The 20,396-nt window shown below is 43.7% G+C and overlaps 1 protein-coding gene across 8 annotated transcripts in view; it reads right to left on the bottom strand.

The window, feature by feature from the left end:
• Positions 1-20,396, bottom strand: part of grid2ipa (glutamate receptor, ionotropic, delta 2 (Grid2) interacting protein, a) — a 58,787-nt gene that overhangs the window by 22,928 nt on the left and 15,463 nt on the right. For 6 of the 8 annotated variants that reach the window (XM_052511517.1, XM_052511515.1, XM_052511513.1 and 3 more), the window contains exon 6: positions 5,373-5,648. In XM_052511517.1, coding sequence (XP_052367477.1) covers positions 5,373-5,648 — 276 coding nt within the window. Of the gene's footprint in view, positions 1-5,372; positions 5,649-15,373; positions 15,671-20,396 lie in introns of those variants that run through there. The other 2 variants (XM_052511518.1, XM_052511519.1) reach the window with 1 other exon arrangement.

Here is a 20,396-nt window from a genome sequence, read left to right as displayed (position 1 = left end):
GGTAAAGTGGTTCACTAACCCTAACCCTTGGTAAAGTGGTTCACTAACCCTTGGTAAAGTGGTTCACTAACCCTAACCCTTGGTAAAAAGTGGTTTCACTAACCCTAACCCTTGGTAAAGTGGTTCACTACCCTAACCCTAACCCCCTGGTAAAGTGGTTCACTAACCCTAACCCTTGGTAAAGTGGTTCACTAACCCTAACCCTTGGTAAAGTGGTTCACTAACCCTAACCCTTGGTAAAGTGGCTCACTTTGGTAAAGTGGTTCACTAACCCTAACCCTTGAAAGTGGTTCACTAACCCCCTTGGTAAAGTGGTTCACTAACCCTAACCCTTGTGGTTCACTAACCCTAACCCTTGTGGCTAAACCCTAACCCTTGGTGGTTCACTAACCCTAACCCTTGGTAAAGTGGTTCACTAACCCTAACCCTTGGTAAAGTGGTAAACCCTAACCCTTGTGGTTCACTAACCCTAACCCTTGGTAAAGTGGTTCACTAACCCCCTTGGTAAAGTGGTTCACTAACCCTAACCCTTGGTAAAGTGGCTCAAACCCTAACCCTTGGTGGTTCACTAACCCTAACCCTTGGTAAAGTGGTTCACTAACCCTAACCCTTGGTAAAGTGGTTAACCCTAACCCTTGGTACCACTAACCCTAACCCTTGGTAAAGTGGTTCACCCTAACCCTTGGTAAAGTGGTTCACTAACCCTAACCTAACCACTAACCCTAACCCTTGGTAAAGTGGTTCACTAACCCTAACCCTTGGTAAAGTGGTTCACTAACCCTAACCCTTGGTAAAGTGGTTCACTAACCCTAACCCTTGGTAAAACCCTAACCCTTGGTAAAGTGGTTCACTAACCCTAACCCTGGTGGTCTCACTAACCCTAACCCTTGGTAAAGTGGTTCACTAACCCTAACCCTTGATAACACTAACCCCTTGGTAAAGTGGTTCACTAACCCTAACCCTTGGTAAAGTGGTTCACTAACCCTAACCCTTGGTAAAGTGGTTCACTAACCCTAACCCTTGGTAAAGTGGTTCACTAACCCTAACCCTTGGTAAAGTGGTTCACTAACCCTAACCCTTGGTAAAGTGGTTAACCCTAACTAACCACTAACCCCCTTGGTAAAGTGGCTCACTAACCCTGGTTGGTTCACTAACCCTAACCCTAACCCTTAACCCTTGGTAAAGTGGTTCACTAACCCTAACCCTTGGTGGTTCAAACCCTAACCCTTGTGGTTCACTAACCCTAACCCTTGGTAAAGTGGTTCACTAACCCTAACCCTTGGTAAAGTGGCTCACTAACCTAACCCTTGGTAAAGTGGTTCACTAACCCTAACCCTTGGTAAAGTGGTTCACTAACCCTAACCCTAACCCCCTAACCCTTGGTAAAGTGGTTCACTAACCCTAACCCTTGGTAAAGTGGTTCACTAACCCTAACCCTTGGTAAAGTGGTCACTAACCCTAACCACTAACCCTAACCCTTGGTAAAACCCTAACCCTTGGTAAAGTGGTTCACTAACCCTAACCCTTGGTAAAGTGGTTCACTAACCCTAACCCTTGGTAAAGTGGTTCACTAACCCTAACCCTTGGTAAAGTGGTTCACTAACCCTAACCCTTGGTAAAGTGGTTCACTAAAGTGGTTCACTAACCCTAACCCTTGGTAAGTGGTTCACTAACCCTAACCCTTGGTAAAGTGGTTCACTAACCCTAACCCTTGGTAAAGTGGTTCACTAACCCTAACCCTTGGTAAAGTGGTTCACTAACCCTAACCCTTGGTAAAGTGGTTCACTAACCCTTGGTAAAGTGGTTCACTAACCCTAACCCTTGGTGGTTCACTAACCCTAAAAGTGGTCACTAACCCTAACCCTTGGTAAAGTGGTTCACTAACCCTAACCCTTGGTAAAGTGGTTTACTAACCCTAACCCTTGGTAACGTGGTTTACTAACCCTAACCCTTGGTAAAGTGGTTTACTAACCCTAACCCTTGGTAAAGTAGTTCACTAACCCTAACCCTTGATAAGGTGGTTCACTAACCCTAACCCTTGGTAAAGTGGTTTACTAACCCTAACCCTTGATAAGGTGGTTCACTAACCCCAAACCTTGGTAATGTGGTTCACTAACCCTAACCCTTGGTAAAGTGGTTCAATAACCCTTGGTAAAGTGGTTCACTAACCCTAACCCTTGATAAGGTGGTTCACTAACCCTTGGTAAAGTGGTTCACTAACCCTAACCCTTGGTAAAGTGGTTCACTAACCCTAACCCTTGGTAAAGTGGTTCACTAACCCTAACCCTTGGTAAAGTGGTTCACTAACCCTAACCCTTGGTAAAGTGGTTCACTAACCCTAACCCTTGGTAAAGTGGTCACTAACCCTAACCCTTGGTAAAGTGGTTCACTAACCCTAACCCTTGGTAAAGTGGTTCACTAACCCTAACCCTTGGTAAAGTGGTTCACTAACCCTAACCCTTGGTAAAGTGGTTCACTAACCCTTGGTAAAGTGGTTCACTAACCCTAACCCTTGGTAAAGTGGTTCACTAACCCTAACCCTTGGTAAAGTGGTTCACTAACCCTAACCCTTGGTAAAGTGGTTCACTAACCCTAACCCTTGGTAAAGTGGCTCACTAACCCTAACCCTTGGTAAAGTGGTTCACTAACCCTAACCCTTGGTAAAGTGGTTCACTAACCCTTGGTAAAGTGGTTCACTAACCCTAACCCTTGGTAAAGTGGTTCACTAACCCTAACCCTTGGTAAAGTGGTTCACTAACCCTAACCCTTGGTAAAGTGGTTCACTAACCCTAACCCTTGGTAAAGTGGTTCACTAACCCTAACCCTTGGTAAAGTGGCTCACTAACCCTAACCCTTGGTAAAGTGGTTCACTAACCCTAACCCTTGGTAAAGTGGTTCACTAACCCTAACCCTTGGTAAAGTGGTTCACTAACCCTAACCCTTGGTAAAGTGGTTCCCCTTGGTAAAGTGGTTCACTAACCCTAACCCTTGGTAAAACCCTAACCCTTGGTAAAGTGGTTCACTAACCCTAACCCTTGGTAAAGTGGTTCACTAACCCTAACCCTTGGTAAAGTGGCTCACTAACCCTAACCCTTGGTAAAGTGGCTCACTAACCCTAACCCTTGGTAAAGTGGTTCACTAACCCTAACCCTTGGTAAAGTGGTTCACTAACCCTTGGTAAAGTGGTTCACTAACCCTAACCCTTGGTAAAGTGGTTCACTAACCCTAACCCTTGGTAAAGTGGCTCACTAACCCTAACCCTTGTGTGGTTCACTAACCCTAACCCTTGGTAACACTAACCCTTGGTAAAGTGGTTCACTAACCCTAACCCTTGGTAAAGTGGCTCACTAACCCTTGGTAAAGTGGCTCACTAACCCTTGGTAAAGTGGTTCACTAACCCTAACCCTTGATAAGGTGGTTCACTAACCCTTGGTAAAGTGGTTCACTAACCCTAACCCTTGGTAAAGTGGTTCACTAACCCTAACCCTTGGTAAAGTGGTTCACTAACCCTAACCCTTGGTAAAGTGGTTCACTAACCCTAACCCTTGGTAAAGTGGTTCACTAACCCTAACCCTTGGTAAAGTGTCTCACGCTTTAGGGAACAGACTGGTGAAATGACATGGAACAGAACATGTGAAAGTGATTGAAAATGGACAGCTGTAGCCATGTGTCATTGTGTCCCCCAACCTGCACCCCCACCCTGCCTCAAAATATGGCTTGTTACCATAGAAACTCCTCTGGGTAATACTTGGGATTAGTATATCATCTAAAAATGAGGTTGAATTGTCTCATTTAAAACCCATTAGAGTTGATGGAGGGTCTGCAGTAAACACTCTCCATTTCAGGTGTAAACAAATTGCAGTTGGAAAGTAATAATGAGGTTACAACTACTCTACCTGCTGTACTGAAATAGATATATCACTTCAGTGATTGGATTCATATAAAAGGAACATTTTCAGAGATTGTGTCCCAAATTGCAGCCTATTCCCTATTTATTGCACTACTTTTGACCAGGGTCCATATGGCTATAGTCAAAAGTAGTCCACTACATAGGGAATAGGGTACCATTTGGTACACAATCAGAGTCTTGTACACTAGTTACTTTATATCCACAGCCAGAGTGAACAGCCCGCCCTGCATTCACATAAACATAGACCCTCCATCCCCCAGGGATAATGTTGCTTCATTACTTGTTTGGCTAAGTTTGGCCCACAGAAAAAGATGGGCATTCCGTGGAATTATTTGTATGATTTATTTATTTAGTCTGTTTGTTTCTCTCTCTAAGTATTTATAGTCTACCCTAGAGCATTAATATTCAGTGTTGTAGTGTTAGAGCAGGAAGCCAGCATCAAGGCACTTTCTATTCTTAAAAGAGTGACACTACCTAGAACTTTCAGGTATTCACCCTTACGGGAAACAGCACATCAATTTCACATGAACATGTGAAGTGTTCCAAAAACACGTGTTCATATAATGACATGTGAGAACATGTAAGGTAACATGTGATGACACAAATCTACTCGTGAAATAATGTGGTTTTTTTCTGTAAGGGCAGGTACAGTCAAAACAAGGCTTCAAATAGACAGTGATGTGTCTATTTGAATACACTCCTACACACATGCCATGCTAGTATAGAAATCCCTGTCAAAAGTGATACATTTAGCTGTTAATGTTAGCTAATTACGTAACTGACTGGACTGGAGAGGAGAATTATCTGAAGCAGAGCTGTTTCATTAATGGCTAGAAAGGACATGCCTTGAGAATAACATTTATGTGATGTATTTCTTCAAACACATTGAATCAACATACAGTACCAGTACATAGGCTGCAACATTATAACACAGAGACTCTGTCTGGGTCATTTCTCCAGATGACTAACTGATTCCTTCTATAATACCTGATCCAACATATCAATCATCAGCCAGCGAGGGCTTATCATTATAGTCAACTAAGACTCTGTACTATCATTGGCTAAGGCGGTCAACTAAAACTCTACTATCATTGGCTAAGGCGGTCAACTAAGACTCTGTACTATCATTGGCTAAGGCGGTCAACTAAATCTCTGTACTATCATTGGCTAAGGCGGTCAACTAAAACTCTGTACTATCATTGGCTAAGGCGGTCAACTAAAACTCTGTACTATCATTGGCTAAGGCGGTCAACTAAAACTCTGTACTATCATTGGCTAAGGCGGTCAACTAAAACTCTGTACTATCATTGGCTAAGGCGGTCAACTAAGACTCTGTACTATCATTGGCTAAGGCGGTCAACTAAAACTCTGTACTATCATTGGCTAAGGCGGTCAACTTTCTGGAACCATGCAATATGGTTCGGTACGGATCTGAAGTGTGAATCAGGCTAAAGACTCTTACCTGCGAAGGGCTGCAGCGTTGCCAGCGTGCCCTGCGGTGAGTGAGGTGGTCTTCCTGAGGCCACGGATGGGGGGCATCACGCCCTCCTCAGCATGCGTTCGGGGGACAGAGCTGGCCCGGGTGGACACCAGCAGTCGCTCCGGGTGGTCCTCGCTGCGGCTTCGGCGCAGGTGGTTGCGGCTGGGGTCGCTGAAGCTCCGCCCTTTGAGCCGGCCCATCAGGCTCTGGGACACAACGTCATCGAAGCGCTCCCGGTGCTTTTTGGGGATGAAGATTCTGGCAAACATAAATAATAACTTGAAACACTATTCTGTTACTGCCAATGGTCAGACCCACAGTCAGAGACAGCGAGGATGCTAGAGACTTAGAAGAACCAGCACTGTTTCAGAGGAGAGAGAGAGAGAGACAGCGAAGGAGAGAGAAAGAGAGAGACAGCGAAGGAGAGAGAGAGAGGAAGAGAGAGAGAGACAGCGAAGGAGAGAGAGAGACAGCAAAGGAGAGAGAGAGCGAGAGAGAGAGAGAGAGAGCGAAGGAGAGAGAGAGAGAGACAGCGAAGGAGAGAGAGAGAGAGGGAGAGAGAGAGAGAGAGCGAGAGAAGAGCTAAGGAGAGAGAGAGAGATAAGAGCGAAGGAGAGAGAGAGAGAGAGACAGCGAAGGAGAGAGAGAGAGACAGCGAAGGAGAGAGAGAGAGAGAGAGGGAGAGAGAGAGAGAGAGAGAGCGAGAGAAGAGCTAAGGAGAGAGAGAGAGAGAGAGAGAGAGAGAGAGGAGAGAGAGAGAGAGAGACAGTGAAGGAGAGAGAGAGAGAGAGAGAGAGAGAGAGAGAGAGAGCGAAGGAGAGAGAGAGAGAGAGAGAGAGAGAGAAGAGCGAAGGAGAGAGAGAGAGAAGGAGAGAGAGAGAGAGAGCGAGAGAAGAGCTAAGGAGAGAGAGAGAGATAAGAGCGAAGGAGAGAGAGAGAGAGAGACAGCGAAGGATAGAGAGAGAGAGACAGCGAAGGAGAGAGAGAGAGAGAGAGGGAGAGAGAGAGAGAGAGAGAGCGAAGAGAAGAGAGAGGAGAGAGAGAGAGAGAGAGAGAGAGAGACAGGAGAGAGAGAGAGAGAGACAGCGAAGGAGAGAGAGAGAGAGAGAGAGAGAGAGAGAGAGAGAGAGAGAGAGAGAGAGAGAGAGAAGAGCGAAGGAGAGAGAGAGAGAGAAGGAGAGAGAGAGAGCGAAGGAGAGATAGAGAGAGAAGGAGAGAGAGAGAGCGAAGGAGAGAGAGAGAGCAAAGGAGAGAGAGAGAGCGAAGGAGAGAGAGAGTGAAGGAGTGGTTCTTCCTTTTCTTTGGAATCCTGTTAGCTGTCAGTGGCTCCTCCCCCTAGGGTCCAGTCCACTCTAAAGCTAGATATTTGGGGCACCACAGGCTAACAACCAGGCAACCTGTGGTGGTTCAGTAGGTGCTCCTTGGAGAACACAACAGACTATAACAGGGTGGTGAACACAGACTCAAGAGACAGACACAGAGGGTTTCAATCCAAATCCTCCAGAAGCTAGTAAACACCATCCAGTACAGCAAGCCTTGATAGAACACAGAGAGCATCCAGGTTGAGAAAAGACGGCTCAGTTGATGGTGAAAAGCTTATAAATCCCATATAATGTTCTTTACAAACACATTTAGTCCAATCAGCATAAAGGAGAAACAGTTAGACTATCAGATGAGATGAGTTCTGTACGCAGCTTGGTATCCACATAACTGATGTGAAATCATCATCAGCAGCAACTCTCTATCCATAGAATCCCCTGGGAGAGAGTTGAGCGAGGTGAGACAGCAGATAGGGGAAGAGAGGAGGTAGGTGAACAGTAGCTCTACTGAGTGATTGTCTGTTGGTGGAGATGAGGATAGTGTAGACGCTTCCCTCAGTCTCTCTCACTAGCAGCTCCAGGTGTGAACGCCCCGAAGAAGTGACAGCAGCACACAGCTACTGTACGGGAATGAGAGCAGACACAATCCCTCTGTATACCACCTCTAGAGAGAAAACTCCCCCTCTCTCCTATATTGCTATTTCCCACTCCATCCCTGCTCTCTTTCTTGCTCCCTCCCTCTCTCACACACACACACACACACACACACACACACACACACACACACACACACACACACACACACACACACACACACACACACACACACACACACACACACACACACACACACACACACACACACACACACACACACTGTCTGTCTGTCTGTCTGTCTGTCTGTCTCTCTGTCTGTCTGTCCTCCGTCCGTCCCCGTCTGTCTGTCTCCGTCTGTCTGTCTGTCTCTCGCCTCCGTCCGTCCGTCCGTCTGTCCGTCCGTCTGTCTCGTCTCTCTCCGTCCGTCCGTCCGTCTCTCCGTCCGTCTCTCTCTCTCTCTCTCTCCGTCCGTCTCCGTCCGTCTCCGTCTCCGTCTCTCTCTCTGTCTGTCTGTCTGTCTGTCTCTCTCCCCCCGTCCGTCCGTCCGTCTCTTTCTCTCCACTCTCTCTCTCTCTCCCCTCTCTCTCTCTCTCTCTCTCTCGTAAGTATTGAATTGTTTCCATCAAATTGAGCTACAATACATTAGCAGAGGAAAAACTACACAGCTGACAAACTTCAAACACAACTGTATGAAGTTCCCTCTATAGCACACATCCCACTGTTGAGAATAGAGTGATTCAACCAAGCAGAGGAAAGATTTGTCTGTTTCCAAGTTACATTATAGTTTACATAATATGTCAATTATACAGTAGATGGTCTTCAAACACAGTAATGAAGACGCAAAGATGCAGTACGACCAGTCCTTGTAAACCTATAGTGAGTTTGTTTGTAGTCCACTGTTGTCCACTACTGTTGTAGTCCAAACATTGCCAATGTGGGTGCAGGAATGAAGCACAGGAGCAGCATACACTATCTTTTTGGCACTGGAATAGACATTTTGGGATATGCCTTTACACACTATCCTTAAATAATCAGCCGCCATAGTGGTTAGAGTGTCGGGCCAGTAACCGAAAGGTTGCTGGATCAAATCCCTGACAAGGTAAAAAAAAATCTGCCGTTCTGCCCCTGAGAAAGGCAGTTAATCCACTGTTCCCCGGGCACCGAAGATGTGGATTGTCGCAGCCCCCCGCACCTTTCTGATTCAGAGGGGTTGGGTTAAATGCGGAAGACACATTTCAGTTGAACGCATTCAGTTGTACAAGTGACTAGGTATCCCCATTTCCCATGTATTTAGAATAGCTTGTATTCAGTTTTCTTGATTGCTGAGACAATTGGGTTGACACAATCTGATATGCATTAGAGCAGGTAAATTATAGAAGGAGAAATTGGCACCTAGTGTATCACACCATTATACTAGTGGATTATAATAGTCAGATAGACAATACAGACACTATAATTACATGCTTCTCAGCCAGCCAGCAGTCATCCATCCAGACAGACAGCCAGGTAGTCCTGACCCCGCCACCTTGCGTCCTACGCACACCCTGCCATGCAGCCACCAGCCAACACTTCCCTCTTGACCTCTCCACATTGTTGTTTGTGTGTGTGTGTGTGTGTGTGTGTGTGTGTGTGTGTGTGTGTGTGTGTGTGTGTGTGTGTGTGTGTGTGTGTGTGTGTGTGTGTGTGTGTGTGTGTGTGTGTGTGTGTGTGTGTCAGCTGATGTCTCAAAGTGCTGTACAGAAACCCAGCCTAAAACCTCAAACAGCAAGCAATGCAGGTGTCGAAGCACGTTGGCTCGGAAAAAAGAGTGATTAACCAGCGAAGGGGCAGATGAGGGCGCTACAGCTGAATGTTATCCTTTGTGGAGAGCTCTCCAGTCACCTAAAGAGCAAAGCAATAGTGGAGCACAACAGACATTTAGCCAACATGGAATGCAGCCTGATTAGGATCATTGGAAATGTATTAAAATAAACAGCAGGCACTGTGACTGGGAGATGTGCGGCTGGTTGAGGACAGGTGTTTGTGTGTGTTTATATGTTTGTGTGTGTGTGTGTGTGTTTGTGTGCCCCAAACTGCTCCTTAAGTATCAACACATTTAGATACACAATATGTAACACAATCAACACCAAAACTGACCCTGTCATACTCCTCCATACCTTCCACCCTGGAGAATACAGTAGGCTGGATGAGGGGTGGGATTGCTAAACATTCTTCTACAAATGGGCCCTATTTGTAGTGTTCTCCATAGTCGTTAAAATGAAAAGAATGGGCATGTTGGTGGTTTTTAATTGAGGCTGTTGTAACATTTTCATATTTATCCACAGTATGGAGTCATCAGTCACTGTCCCTGGTTGCACCAGCAACACAGGTACAGACCCCTCTCTACTGCCTCCCAAAGGAACAACCTGGCACTGCAGCAGGATAACTGAAATATGAAAAGAGGCTGAGCCCTTGACAACCTTGTACCTAGCCGGTGGGGATTCCGTTGGGGTGCCCCCACCCAGGTAGTGGCAGTGCTGGCAACACTAGCTGCAGTAACCCATGGTGAGGGGATCACACTACAACATTCAGAGATGGGTCGTTGATGGGTATTCCAGCATGACAATGACCCAAAACACACGGCCAAGGCAACAAAGGAGTGGCTCAAGAAGAAGCACATTAAGGTCCTGGAGTGGCCTAGCAAGTCTCCAGACCTTAGTCCCATAGAAAATCCGTGGAGGGAGCTGAAGGTTTGAGTTTCCAAACGTCAGCCTCGAAAGCCTTAATGACTTGGAGAAGATCTGCAAAGAGGAGTGGTACAAAATCCCTCCTGAGATGTGTGCAAACCTGGTGGCCAACTACAAGAAACGTCTGATCTCTGTGATTGAGAACAAGGGTTTTGCCACCAAGTACTAAGTCATGTTTTGCAGAGGGGTCAAATACTTATTTCCCTCATTAAAATGCAAATCAATTGATAACATTTTTGACATGTGTTTTTCTGGATTTCTTTGTTGTTATTCTGTCTCTCACTGTTCAAATAAACTTACCATTAAAATTATAGTCTGATCATTTCTTTGTCAGTGGGCAAACGTACAAAATCAGCAGGGATCAAATACTTTTTTCCCTCACTGTATACTTGGCGGAGGCTTAATCAAGCTAGTCGTCTTGACTACTTACTTATATCATTCTCTCTGGCACCAAAAGTTTAAAAAGTGTTGATAGGGGACAGAATGTGATTGGATCATCACATAATTGGCATTCAATTACTCTTACAGAATTTCCACGTGGGTGAGGATATTGGAATTGAATCAAAGCCTACTAAATGATACATTGTTTAGAACTAGGACAGAATAATTTATAACTGACTTTTTCAGACATAACATAGGTACAGCAGATCCCCTTACTGTATGGGACACTTTTAAATGTGCCTTTAGAGGCCATGCAATTCAGTACTCATCTATAAAACAAAAGCAATTTAGATCAAAAGAGTCCATATTAACAAAGGAAATTGAAGGACTAACAGTACAGTTAGATAGCAATAAAAACTGTACCATAGAGGCACAGAATAAGTTAGAGGAAAAATGAAATGAAATGGAGGAACTTATTCAAGAAAGACCCAGTGTAATATATTATAAAAATAAAGCGAACTGGATGGAATATGGGGGAAATGCACCAAATTCAACATAGAAATGCTACCAAAAACAATGTATTGAAACTTGTTACAAATGATGGAGTCACGCATGATTCACCAAATTATATTTTGAAAGAGGAAGTAAAGTATTTAAAGAATATGTTTTAATTTCAGTATCCTCCATCTCCACTAACTGAAACTAATTGTGTGGATTTCTTCCTAATAATAATGTCAAATTAACATCTGTACAGAAAGACTCATGTGAAGGCCAACTTCTTGATGCAATTAAAGCCTTTAAGGCTGGGAAATCTCCAGGGCTGGATGGCATACCAGTGGGAGCATGCAAAACCTGCTTTTATATACACAGAGGACCATTATTAGCATGTTTTAACCACTCCTATATAAATGGTAGATTATCAGACACGCAACAAAATATATCAATATTACTGAAACAGGACCCAAGTGGTATATATAAAGATCCAGTCCATTTAAAAAATGGGAGACCTCTTACACTTTAGTGTTGTTATGCAAAAATCCTAGCAGAATGCTTGGCTCATAGAATGAAAAAAATATTGTCAGGTATTATTCATCCTAATCAGACAGTTTTTGATAAAGTACGACTGGAGTTTATATATAAATGCCTAGAATATTTCAATTTTGGGGAATCTCTTTTAAAATGGATTAAAGCTATGTATTGTAACCCAAGGTGTAAAATAGTAAATAATGGCTAAATCTCAGAAAGTTTTAAACTATCTAGAGGAGTAAAACAAGGTTGTCCACTTTCGGCATATCTATTTATTATTGCCATCGAAATGTTAGCTGTTAAAATTAGATCAAACAATAATATTAAGGGATTAGAAGTCCGTGGCTTAAAAACTAAGGTGTCATTGTAATGCTGATGATTCATGTTTTCTCTCCACTGCCTCATAGAGGATCTAGATACTTTTGCTATCCTCTCTGGATTAAAACCAAATTATTATTACATGTTGGATCACAAAAAAATGCTAATTTTACATTACCGTGTAGTTTACGAATGAAATGGTCTGTCGGAGATGTGGACATACTCGGTATACAAATCCCAAAAGAAAGCAATTATCTCACTACAATACATTTTTATAGAAAGTTAGCAAAAATAGATAAGATCTTGCTACCATGGAAAGGAAAATACCTGTCTATTTGTGGAAAAATCACCTTAATTAACTCTTTAATCATATCACAGTTCACCTATATGCTTATGGTTTTGCCTACACCTAGTGACCTGCTTTTAAATTATATGAACAAAAAATATTCCATTTGATTTGGAATGGCAAGCCAGACAAAATTAAAAGGGCCTATTGGTAGGAATGTCTCATCCTATGTTCAAGAATGGCCTTTCCCCCTTTATTCAGATTACACCTGCTCCCTTTTGGTTGTTTGAAAAGGAAATAATCTCCAAAATATTGCTATTTAAAAAACCTTTTGCTATTTAAAAATGTAAAAGACTAGCCTTAGAAAATTGGTTGCAATTTCAGTTTAATACACCTGAAAAGACAGAACAAATAATACAACAAATATTGTGGTTAAACTCAAATATACTAACAGATTTTAAAAAAAACATATCTTTTGAAGAAATGTTTAAAAAAGGTATAATTTTAGTGAATGATATCATAAATAGGACTAGTGGAGTTACACATTTTTTTTTTTTTTTTTTTTTTTTTTTCTACTGTGTTATTGACTTGCTAATTGTTTACTCCATGTGTAACTCTGTGTTGTCTGTTCAAACTGCTATGCTTTATCTTGGCCAGGTCGCAGTTGCAAATGAGAACTTGTTCTCAACTAGCCTACCTGGTTAAATAAAGGTGAAATAAAATAAAATAAAAAAAATAACACAGACATATGGAAATGTCTGCTCTACCCAAAATTACAACCAATTAATTGCAGGATTACCACAAAAATGGAAGAGGAAAGTAGAAGGGGAAAAAAGTAAGGAACTTGTATGTCGGCCCTGTATTAAAGAACATAAATGGTTAAAGAAAAGTGTGATAAATAAAAACATACCAATTTCATTTAAGGACCAAAAACTGACCGCTGTGCCATATAAATATCAAAATAGTTGGGAAGAGATTTTCGATGTACCCATTTCATGGCACATGGTTAATGAATTGATATGCAAAACAATGCCGGATTCAAAACTTTGGATTTTTCCATTTAAATTACTATACAAAATTCTTGCATCCAATTCTTGCATCCAATAGAATGTTATACAGTGCCTTGTGAAAGTATTCGGCCCAATTTTTCAGTTTTTGATTTGTTAAAAAAGTTTGAAATATACAATAAATGTCGTTCCACTTCATGATTGTGTCCCACTTGTTGTTGATTCTTCACAAAAAAATACAGTTTTATATCTTTATGTTTGAAGCCTGAAATGTGGCAAAAGGTCGCAAAGTTCAAGGGGGCCGAATACTTTCGCAAGGCACTGTATATATGGGGAATACAATCTTCCCAGCTCTGCAGATTTTGCTGTGAGGAGGCAGAGTCATTAGATCATTTATTTTGGTATTGTACATATGTAGCTCATTTTTGGTCACAGGTCCTGGAATGGCTGAATAATTGCAACATTTACCTAGTACTAACAGTGCAGATAGCAATACTGGGTGATTTGAAAAGCCATAGTCAATCCATCAATAACATAATAAGTATTTTAGCAACATTTTTAATTTACAATCTGTAGAAGCTATGATAATATAAAGGTTTGTGAAACATCCGAGCACAGTTGAAAAATACATGGCAAAAATAAATCTAAAATGGATGGTGTTGAGAGATAGATGGGATGGTTGAATGGAGCTGAAGGGTGGGACTAATAACAAGATAACCAATGTAAAACATACGGGGTCTGTAAAATGTATATAGGTTCAGAAATGTTGTGAAATAGCACAGTTTGAATTGGAAATCAAACTGGATGTGAATCAGAAATAGAGGAAGGACTAAAAACAAACAAAATATAACTATTGTGAAATAGATTGTGTCTGTAAAATGTGTATAAGATGTATAAACTGAAGGTTTATTGTTTATTAGTTGGGGGAAGGGTGGTAGGGTTTGCGGGGAATAATAAAGGTATATTAAAAAAAATGATGTCTATATATGTATGTGTATGTATATATGTGTATATGTATGCATATGTGTATGTATATATTTACCAAAAAATATATACAAATACAATTTTATAAAAGAGGCTGAGCACTACAGAGTTCCACATAATTTATTAGAAAGTGAAACTAAGCAAAGACAAAAACAAATAATCAATAAACTAACAACGAACCGTGACTACAGAGAACTATGTGCACTAACTCAAAGCAATATCCCACAAACACAGGTGGGAAAAACAGCTATTTAAATATGATCCCCAATTAGAGACAACGATTACCAGCTACCTCTAAATGGGAATCATACACAATCACCAACATAGAAAAACAAACCTAGAACCCCACATAGAAATAATAAACTAGACTAACCCCCAGTCACACCTTGACCTACTCTACCATAGAAAACAAGGACTCTCTATGGTCAGGACGTGACACTGTAGGCCTTTCAGCTTTTATCGAGAGGTCACACAAGACAAAATGGAGGATGAGAAATTTAGAAAAACGAAATCCAATCTACACTATAGGCCCAGGGCCCACTCCCAAGCACTTTGTCCTACCTCGATCCAACATCTTGTGCACAGGGTCTGAAAACTTTGGATAGGTGAAACAAGACAGCATCAGACCTTTCTGCTCTGAACCAAAGTTAAAGGAAACTTAAACGATTCTTCCACGTTGAGTAGGGATGTAGGCCTCTGTGATCAAGGCCTCGCTATGCCCTCAATTAAAAGCAGGTCGTGTCTATCTATAACTAAAGATGGAGGAGGGGTGGATCAAGGACGCGCCACTCTCAGGGATGAATGACAACCAGAATGTGGGAAACTTATTAAGGAAGAACAATGACAATTATCTCCTGTGAGACCCAGTTAGGAGAGATGATAAATCCGATTCACATGCTGATGTGTAGTGGGCTGTTACTGTCTACCAGGCTAGAGAGAGGAGAGCTTAGACACAGCAACTATAAATGCACAGAGTAATGGGGGGCCGTATCTTGTAATACCTTTAGCATAACACAGTGAAAAATAGGTCAATCTACAGTCAACATTATAAGGTACAGGGAGCTTTAACTATTACACATACAAGTGTTTCAATAATTGCAAACGGAATAATATCAAACTTTAATATGGACTTCAAGCAATAGAAACACTATTGTAAGCCAAGTGCACACGTTCTTAGTTGATGCTATTTTCACAATAAGGCAAAAAGTTTTGACAACAGAGAAATCACAGAAACTCTCATGTCCAAGCTTTAGTAATAACAACATCAACAAATACTTATCATCTCAGCGCTAAACAAGCTAAGAGCACAATGAAGATGAAAGCACACAGAGCACTGTACCGAAAGTGGCGGGAGATGCTCCTATCCCTCCCCATGCCTCTTCAGAGTACCAGGAAGTAGTGAAAGAGCTCTGAACGAGAAGGTAAGTAGGCGTCTCTACGTCCTTAACAAGAGTAATTAGTCCTCATGTGGTTTGAATAAAGAAAAGAACTCTCCAGGAGAAACAACGGGGAGAAGGACAGGAGAAGAGGAAGAAGGTGAGCTTGCTGCAGGGTAGGAAGCCAGCCGCCCCAAAAAGAGAGAGAGAAGAATAAAAAGCGTGGCTCTCTCTCTCAAAACATCCTCAGGACAGAGTCAGATGATACGCCTCTCTTTGTTTCACTCTACTCCTCCTCCTTTCCCTTTTCCTTGACTACTGGGCCACCCAGGGGTGGTCATGGCAACCGCTCAATTCCAAAATGCTCATGTGTGTCCAAAGTGTCACCCAAAGTGAGAATGGAAGAGACTTAGTCGTCTAGTCTCTCAGAGGACGGAGGGAGGAACGGGTGAGTAGGGAGAGAGGAGAGAAGAGTCCCTTCTGAATTACAGAGGCAGGTCAGCACAGACTGTGAGATACACTGATGAGCAAATTACGTAATGGAATGGAGAGAGAAGGATTGAGGTCTGTTAAATGAAGCAGAGAATCACACATCAATTGCAACAAGAGTAGCCAACAGCTCAGCGGTGGAATCCCCCCCAGAAAACCTACTCACAGGGGACTCTTTAAACACAATATATCAACTTTACCCACACTATTAGAGAGGACATGCAGCAAGAAAACGTCTCTGTAACTTTCCAGTTAACGAGACATATAAACAATGCTCCAATATTTTCTGACTTTCAACTTACTATTTGCCCACATAATGTCAAATAACTACCACAGAACATTGCAGGACTGTATGCAGGACTGTATGCTCTTCTCCAGAGCTGCATCGTTTGATATGTGTGACACTTGTCACCCATATGTTTTGCAGAACATTGAAGTGTTCCAGCACTTGCTAACCCATGGGTTGTTCGTCAGTTTAAGAAGTTCTGCTGGCGACTGCGTCAGAAATGGAAGAGAGAATTTATTAAAGGAAGTAGGCTGCTTAAAAATAGAACACATCCATGGGGAGAGATGGGGAGATTGGCTGGGACAGAAGCACAAGCTGGCTGGTCAAGTTTAGAAGAAGCTGGAGAGGACAGTGACTTCACCTATGAATCCGCAGGGCAAGTGCACACCAAGGCAGTGATAATCAAATAGAGAAGGAAAGATAATGAAAGATAGAGAGAGAGAGAGAGATACAGAGAGAGAGAGAGAGAGAGATAATAAAGTCTGTGATAACACCCAGTGACAGATCATCTGGGTCCACCCATTATAAACAGAGAGTTAATATTGATGAGAGGGACTGAGACAGTGGTGGAGGTGTGACGTACAGGCTGCTGTTCTCGCATGGTAATCTATGTAGGGAGGCAGTGGAGATGTAGCCTTGTACGAACCATCCTGATCTCGCAATCTCACATTCAGTTTCGTTACACAGATACTATATGAATCCGTGTAGCGAAACCGAATGTGAGCTTGCAAGATTAGAATGGTTCGTACGAGGCCAGTGGAAATACATATGTTAGTCAAATCTAGCTCATCACTGCCCAGCAAAGGTCAGAGGGATGAAAACAATAAAGTACAGCAAGCAACACAGGACAATCTACATTAGTCCAAATGGCAACAGCAGGAGCTGCAGGGTTTTAGACTATATTCCAGAGACTGAACCTCATCAGCAACCATTTACATCAATCAGGACCTCAATCTCCTCAAAACTGAGCAAAACTGTTTCACAACAAACTGGATGCTGTAGTACGATGCCATGTGAACTCAAACCTGTGCAAAGTACAGTTCAAAAGTACTATCATGACACAAGGAGAGACCCAGATGCAGACACAGGAGGCAGATGGTTGGAGTTTAAGCTGTTTAATAATCGAAAAAGGAATAGGCAAAGGCAGGCTGAATGGTCAGGCAGGCGGGTACAGAGTCCAGAACAGGCAATGGTCAAAACCGGGAGGACTAGAAAAAGGAGAATAGGCAAAGGCAGGCTGAATGGTCAGGCAGGCGGGTACAGAGTCCAGAACAGGCAATGGTCAAAACCGGGAGGACTAGAAAAAGGAGAATAGGCAAAGGCAGGCTGAATGGTCAGGCAGGCGGGTACAGAGTCCAGAACAGGCAATGGTCAAAACCGGGAGGACTAGAAAAAGGAATAGGCAAAGGCAGGCTGAATGGTCAGGCAGGCGGGTACAGAGTCCAGAACAGGCAATGGTCAAAACCGGGAGGACTAGAAAAAGGAGAATAGCAAAGGCAGGCTGAATGGTCAGGCAGGCGGGTACAGAGTCCAGAACAGGCAATGGTCAAAACCGGGAGGACTAGAAAAAGGAGAATAGCAAAGGCAGGCTGAATGGTCAGGCAGGCGGGTACAGAGTCCAGAACAGGCAATGGTCAAAACCGGGAGGACTAGAAAAAGGAGAATAGCAAAGGCAGGAGTATGGGACAAAAATGCTGGTTGACTTGAAACATACAAGAAGAACTGGCACAGAGAGACAGGAAACACTGGGATAAATACACAAGGGAAAACAACCAACACCTGGGTGGGGTGGAGACAATAACAAGGATAGGTGAAACAGATCAGGGTGTGACAGTCCCCCCCCCCCAGGGGTGCCTAGCTGGGTGCATGGTTGAACCCTCAGGAGTTCATACTGGGCATACTCCACCCAGACCAGTTGACGGCCCCAGGTAGTGGGGTTGGTTGCAACCAGGCATCTTAAGGTGGTCTCCAGGTCCTGATTAGCTCGCTCCGACTGGCCATTTGATTGGGGATGGAATCCAGAGGACAGCCTGGCTGATACCCCAATAAGGGTGCAGAATGCCTTCCAAAACTCAGATGAGAATTGAGGACCCTGGTCGGAAACCATATCCACCGGGAGACCATGGATCCAGAAGACGTGATGCACCATGAGATGGGCCGTTTCCTTGGCAGAGGGTAGTTTAGGGAGAGGGTTGTAATGAGCGACCTTAGAAAACCGATCCACCACTGTCAGAGTGACGGTGTTGCCATCAGACGGGGGAAGCCCAGTGACAAAGCCCAGAGAGATATAGGACCAGGGACGATGGTAGTGGCCGAAGAAGGCCAGAAGGAGCTTGCCGTGGAGTCTTGTTCTTGGCGCACATCGTGCATGCGGTGACGAAGGCAAAGACGTCAGGAACCATTGTGGGCCTCCAGAAACATTGTCAAAGGAAGGCTAGGGTAGGGTGGGAACCAGGATGACAGTTTAGTCTGGAGGAATGAGCCCGATCTGCACAGGACCAAAATGAGCTTTTGGTCCTGTACATATCGCTGGGACAGGATGGCCCCTACTCCAACATCAGCTGCATCCACCTCAACCACAAATTGATGCGGCGGGTCCGGATGGATGAGGATGGGTGCTGTTGTGAACCGATGCTTCAGGTCCACAAAGGCTTTGTTGACAGTAGGAGACCATTTGAACAGTACTTTGGTAGAATCCTAGGACATGTTACAACTGCACCCTGGACGCTGGTTGAGGCCAATCCACCACTGCTTTCACCTTTCCAGGATCCATCTGGACATTACCCTCAGCAATGACATATCCCAGAAAAGTGATTGTAGAGCGGTGGAACACACACTTCTCAGCTTTCACGAACAGTTGGTTCTCCAGGAGGCGCTGAAGGACCTGCCTGACATGAAGAACAAGTTCATGGGTAAGACCGGGAAAAAACAGGATGTCGTCAAGGTAGACGAACACAAAACCGTTGAGCGTGTCCTGGAGCACATTGTTTACCAAAGCCTGAAAAACAGCGGGGGCGTTGGTGAGTCCAAACGGCATTACCTGATACTCATGATGTCCGCTGGCTGTGTTGAAGGCTGTCTTCCTCTCATCCCCTTCGCATATCCAAACCAGGTGGTAGGCATTCCGAAGGTCCGACTTGGAAAAAATGGTGGCCCCCTGAAGGGGTTCAAAAGCCGAGAAGAGGAGAGGTAAGGGGTAACAATTCAAAAAAACAAAATTGAAAACAAGAAACACCTGGAGGGGTTGGAGATAATAACAAGGACAGGTGAAACAGGTCAGGGTGTGACAAGCACACATTTTAGTTGTCAACTAAACAAAATCAATCATATTTTCTTGTCCCTTTTTAAGGTAAATATACAATGTTATTTTCCATCTATCTGGTTAACAACAACCAGTAAATCTTACAGAGTGCAGACAGAGTCACAAACACAGGAAAAGTAATTATTATATCATGACAAGACAGGGAACAAGACAATCTCTGCCCAGGTCTGTGTCTACCCAGGTCTGTGTCGGCCCAGGTCTGTGTCTGCCCAGGTCTGTGTCTGCCCAGGTCTGTGTCTGTCCAGGTCTGTGTCTGTCCAGGTCTGTGTCTGCCCAGGTCTGTGTCTGCCCAGGTCTGTGTCTGCCCAGGTCTGTGTCTGCCCAGGTCTGTGCCTCTGCCCAGGTCTGTGTATGTCCAGGTCTGTGTCGGCCCAGGTCTGTGGCTGCCCAGGTCAGTGCCTGCCAAGTTCTGTGTCTGCCCAGGTCTGTGTCTGCCCAGGTCTGTGCCTGCCCAGGTCTGTGTCTGTCCAGGTCTGTGCCTGCCCAGGTCTGTGTCTGCCCAGGTCTGTGTCTGCCCAGGTCTGTGCCTGCCCAGGTCTGTGTCTGCCAATTACAGACTGGGTCACAGCTCTCTGACTAACACCTAATGAATAAAGGGATTATGGGCAATGAGAGTCACTTAATGTTAAAACAAAATATGTTTGTCTCATTTCAGTCTGATATGAGTTTCCATAACTACACGCCACTTGCGTTATGCAGTATAACATTTTTAAAGTTTTACTGGCAGATTGTAATTACAAAAATAAACAATACAATATACTGCGCTAGACAGTATCAGGCACTGCAAAAAGTACCTCAATGCAGTGGACCGCTCTCGTCCCTTGACCCCCCAGGACACGAACAATATTTCTCACATAACAATGTGGAGAATGGTCAGTGGGGAGCTATA

Source organism: Oncorhynchus keta, unplaced genomic scaffold (assembly GCF_023373465.1).
Source record: "Oncorhynchus keta strain PuntledgeMale-10-30-2019 unplaced genomic scaffold, Oket_V2 Un_contig_6954_pilon_pilon, whole genome shotgun sequence".
Taxonomy (NCBI): domain Eukaryota; kingdom Metazoa; phylum Chordata; class Actinopteri; order Salmoniformes; family Salmonidae; genus Oncorhynchus; species Oncorhynchus keta.
This window is presented reverse-complemented; position numbering and strand designations above follow the sequence as displayed.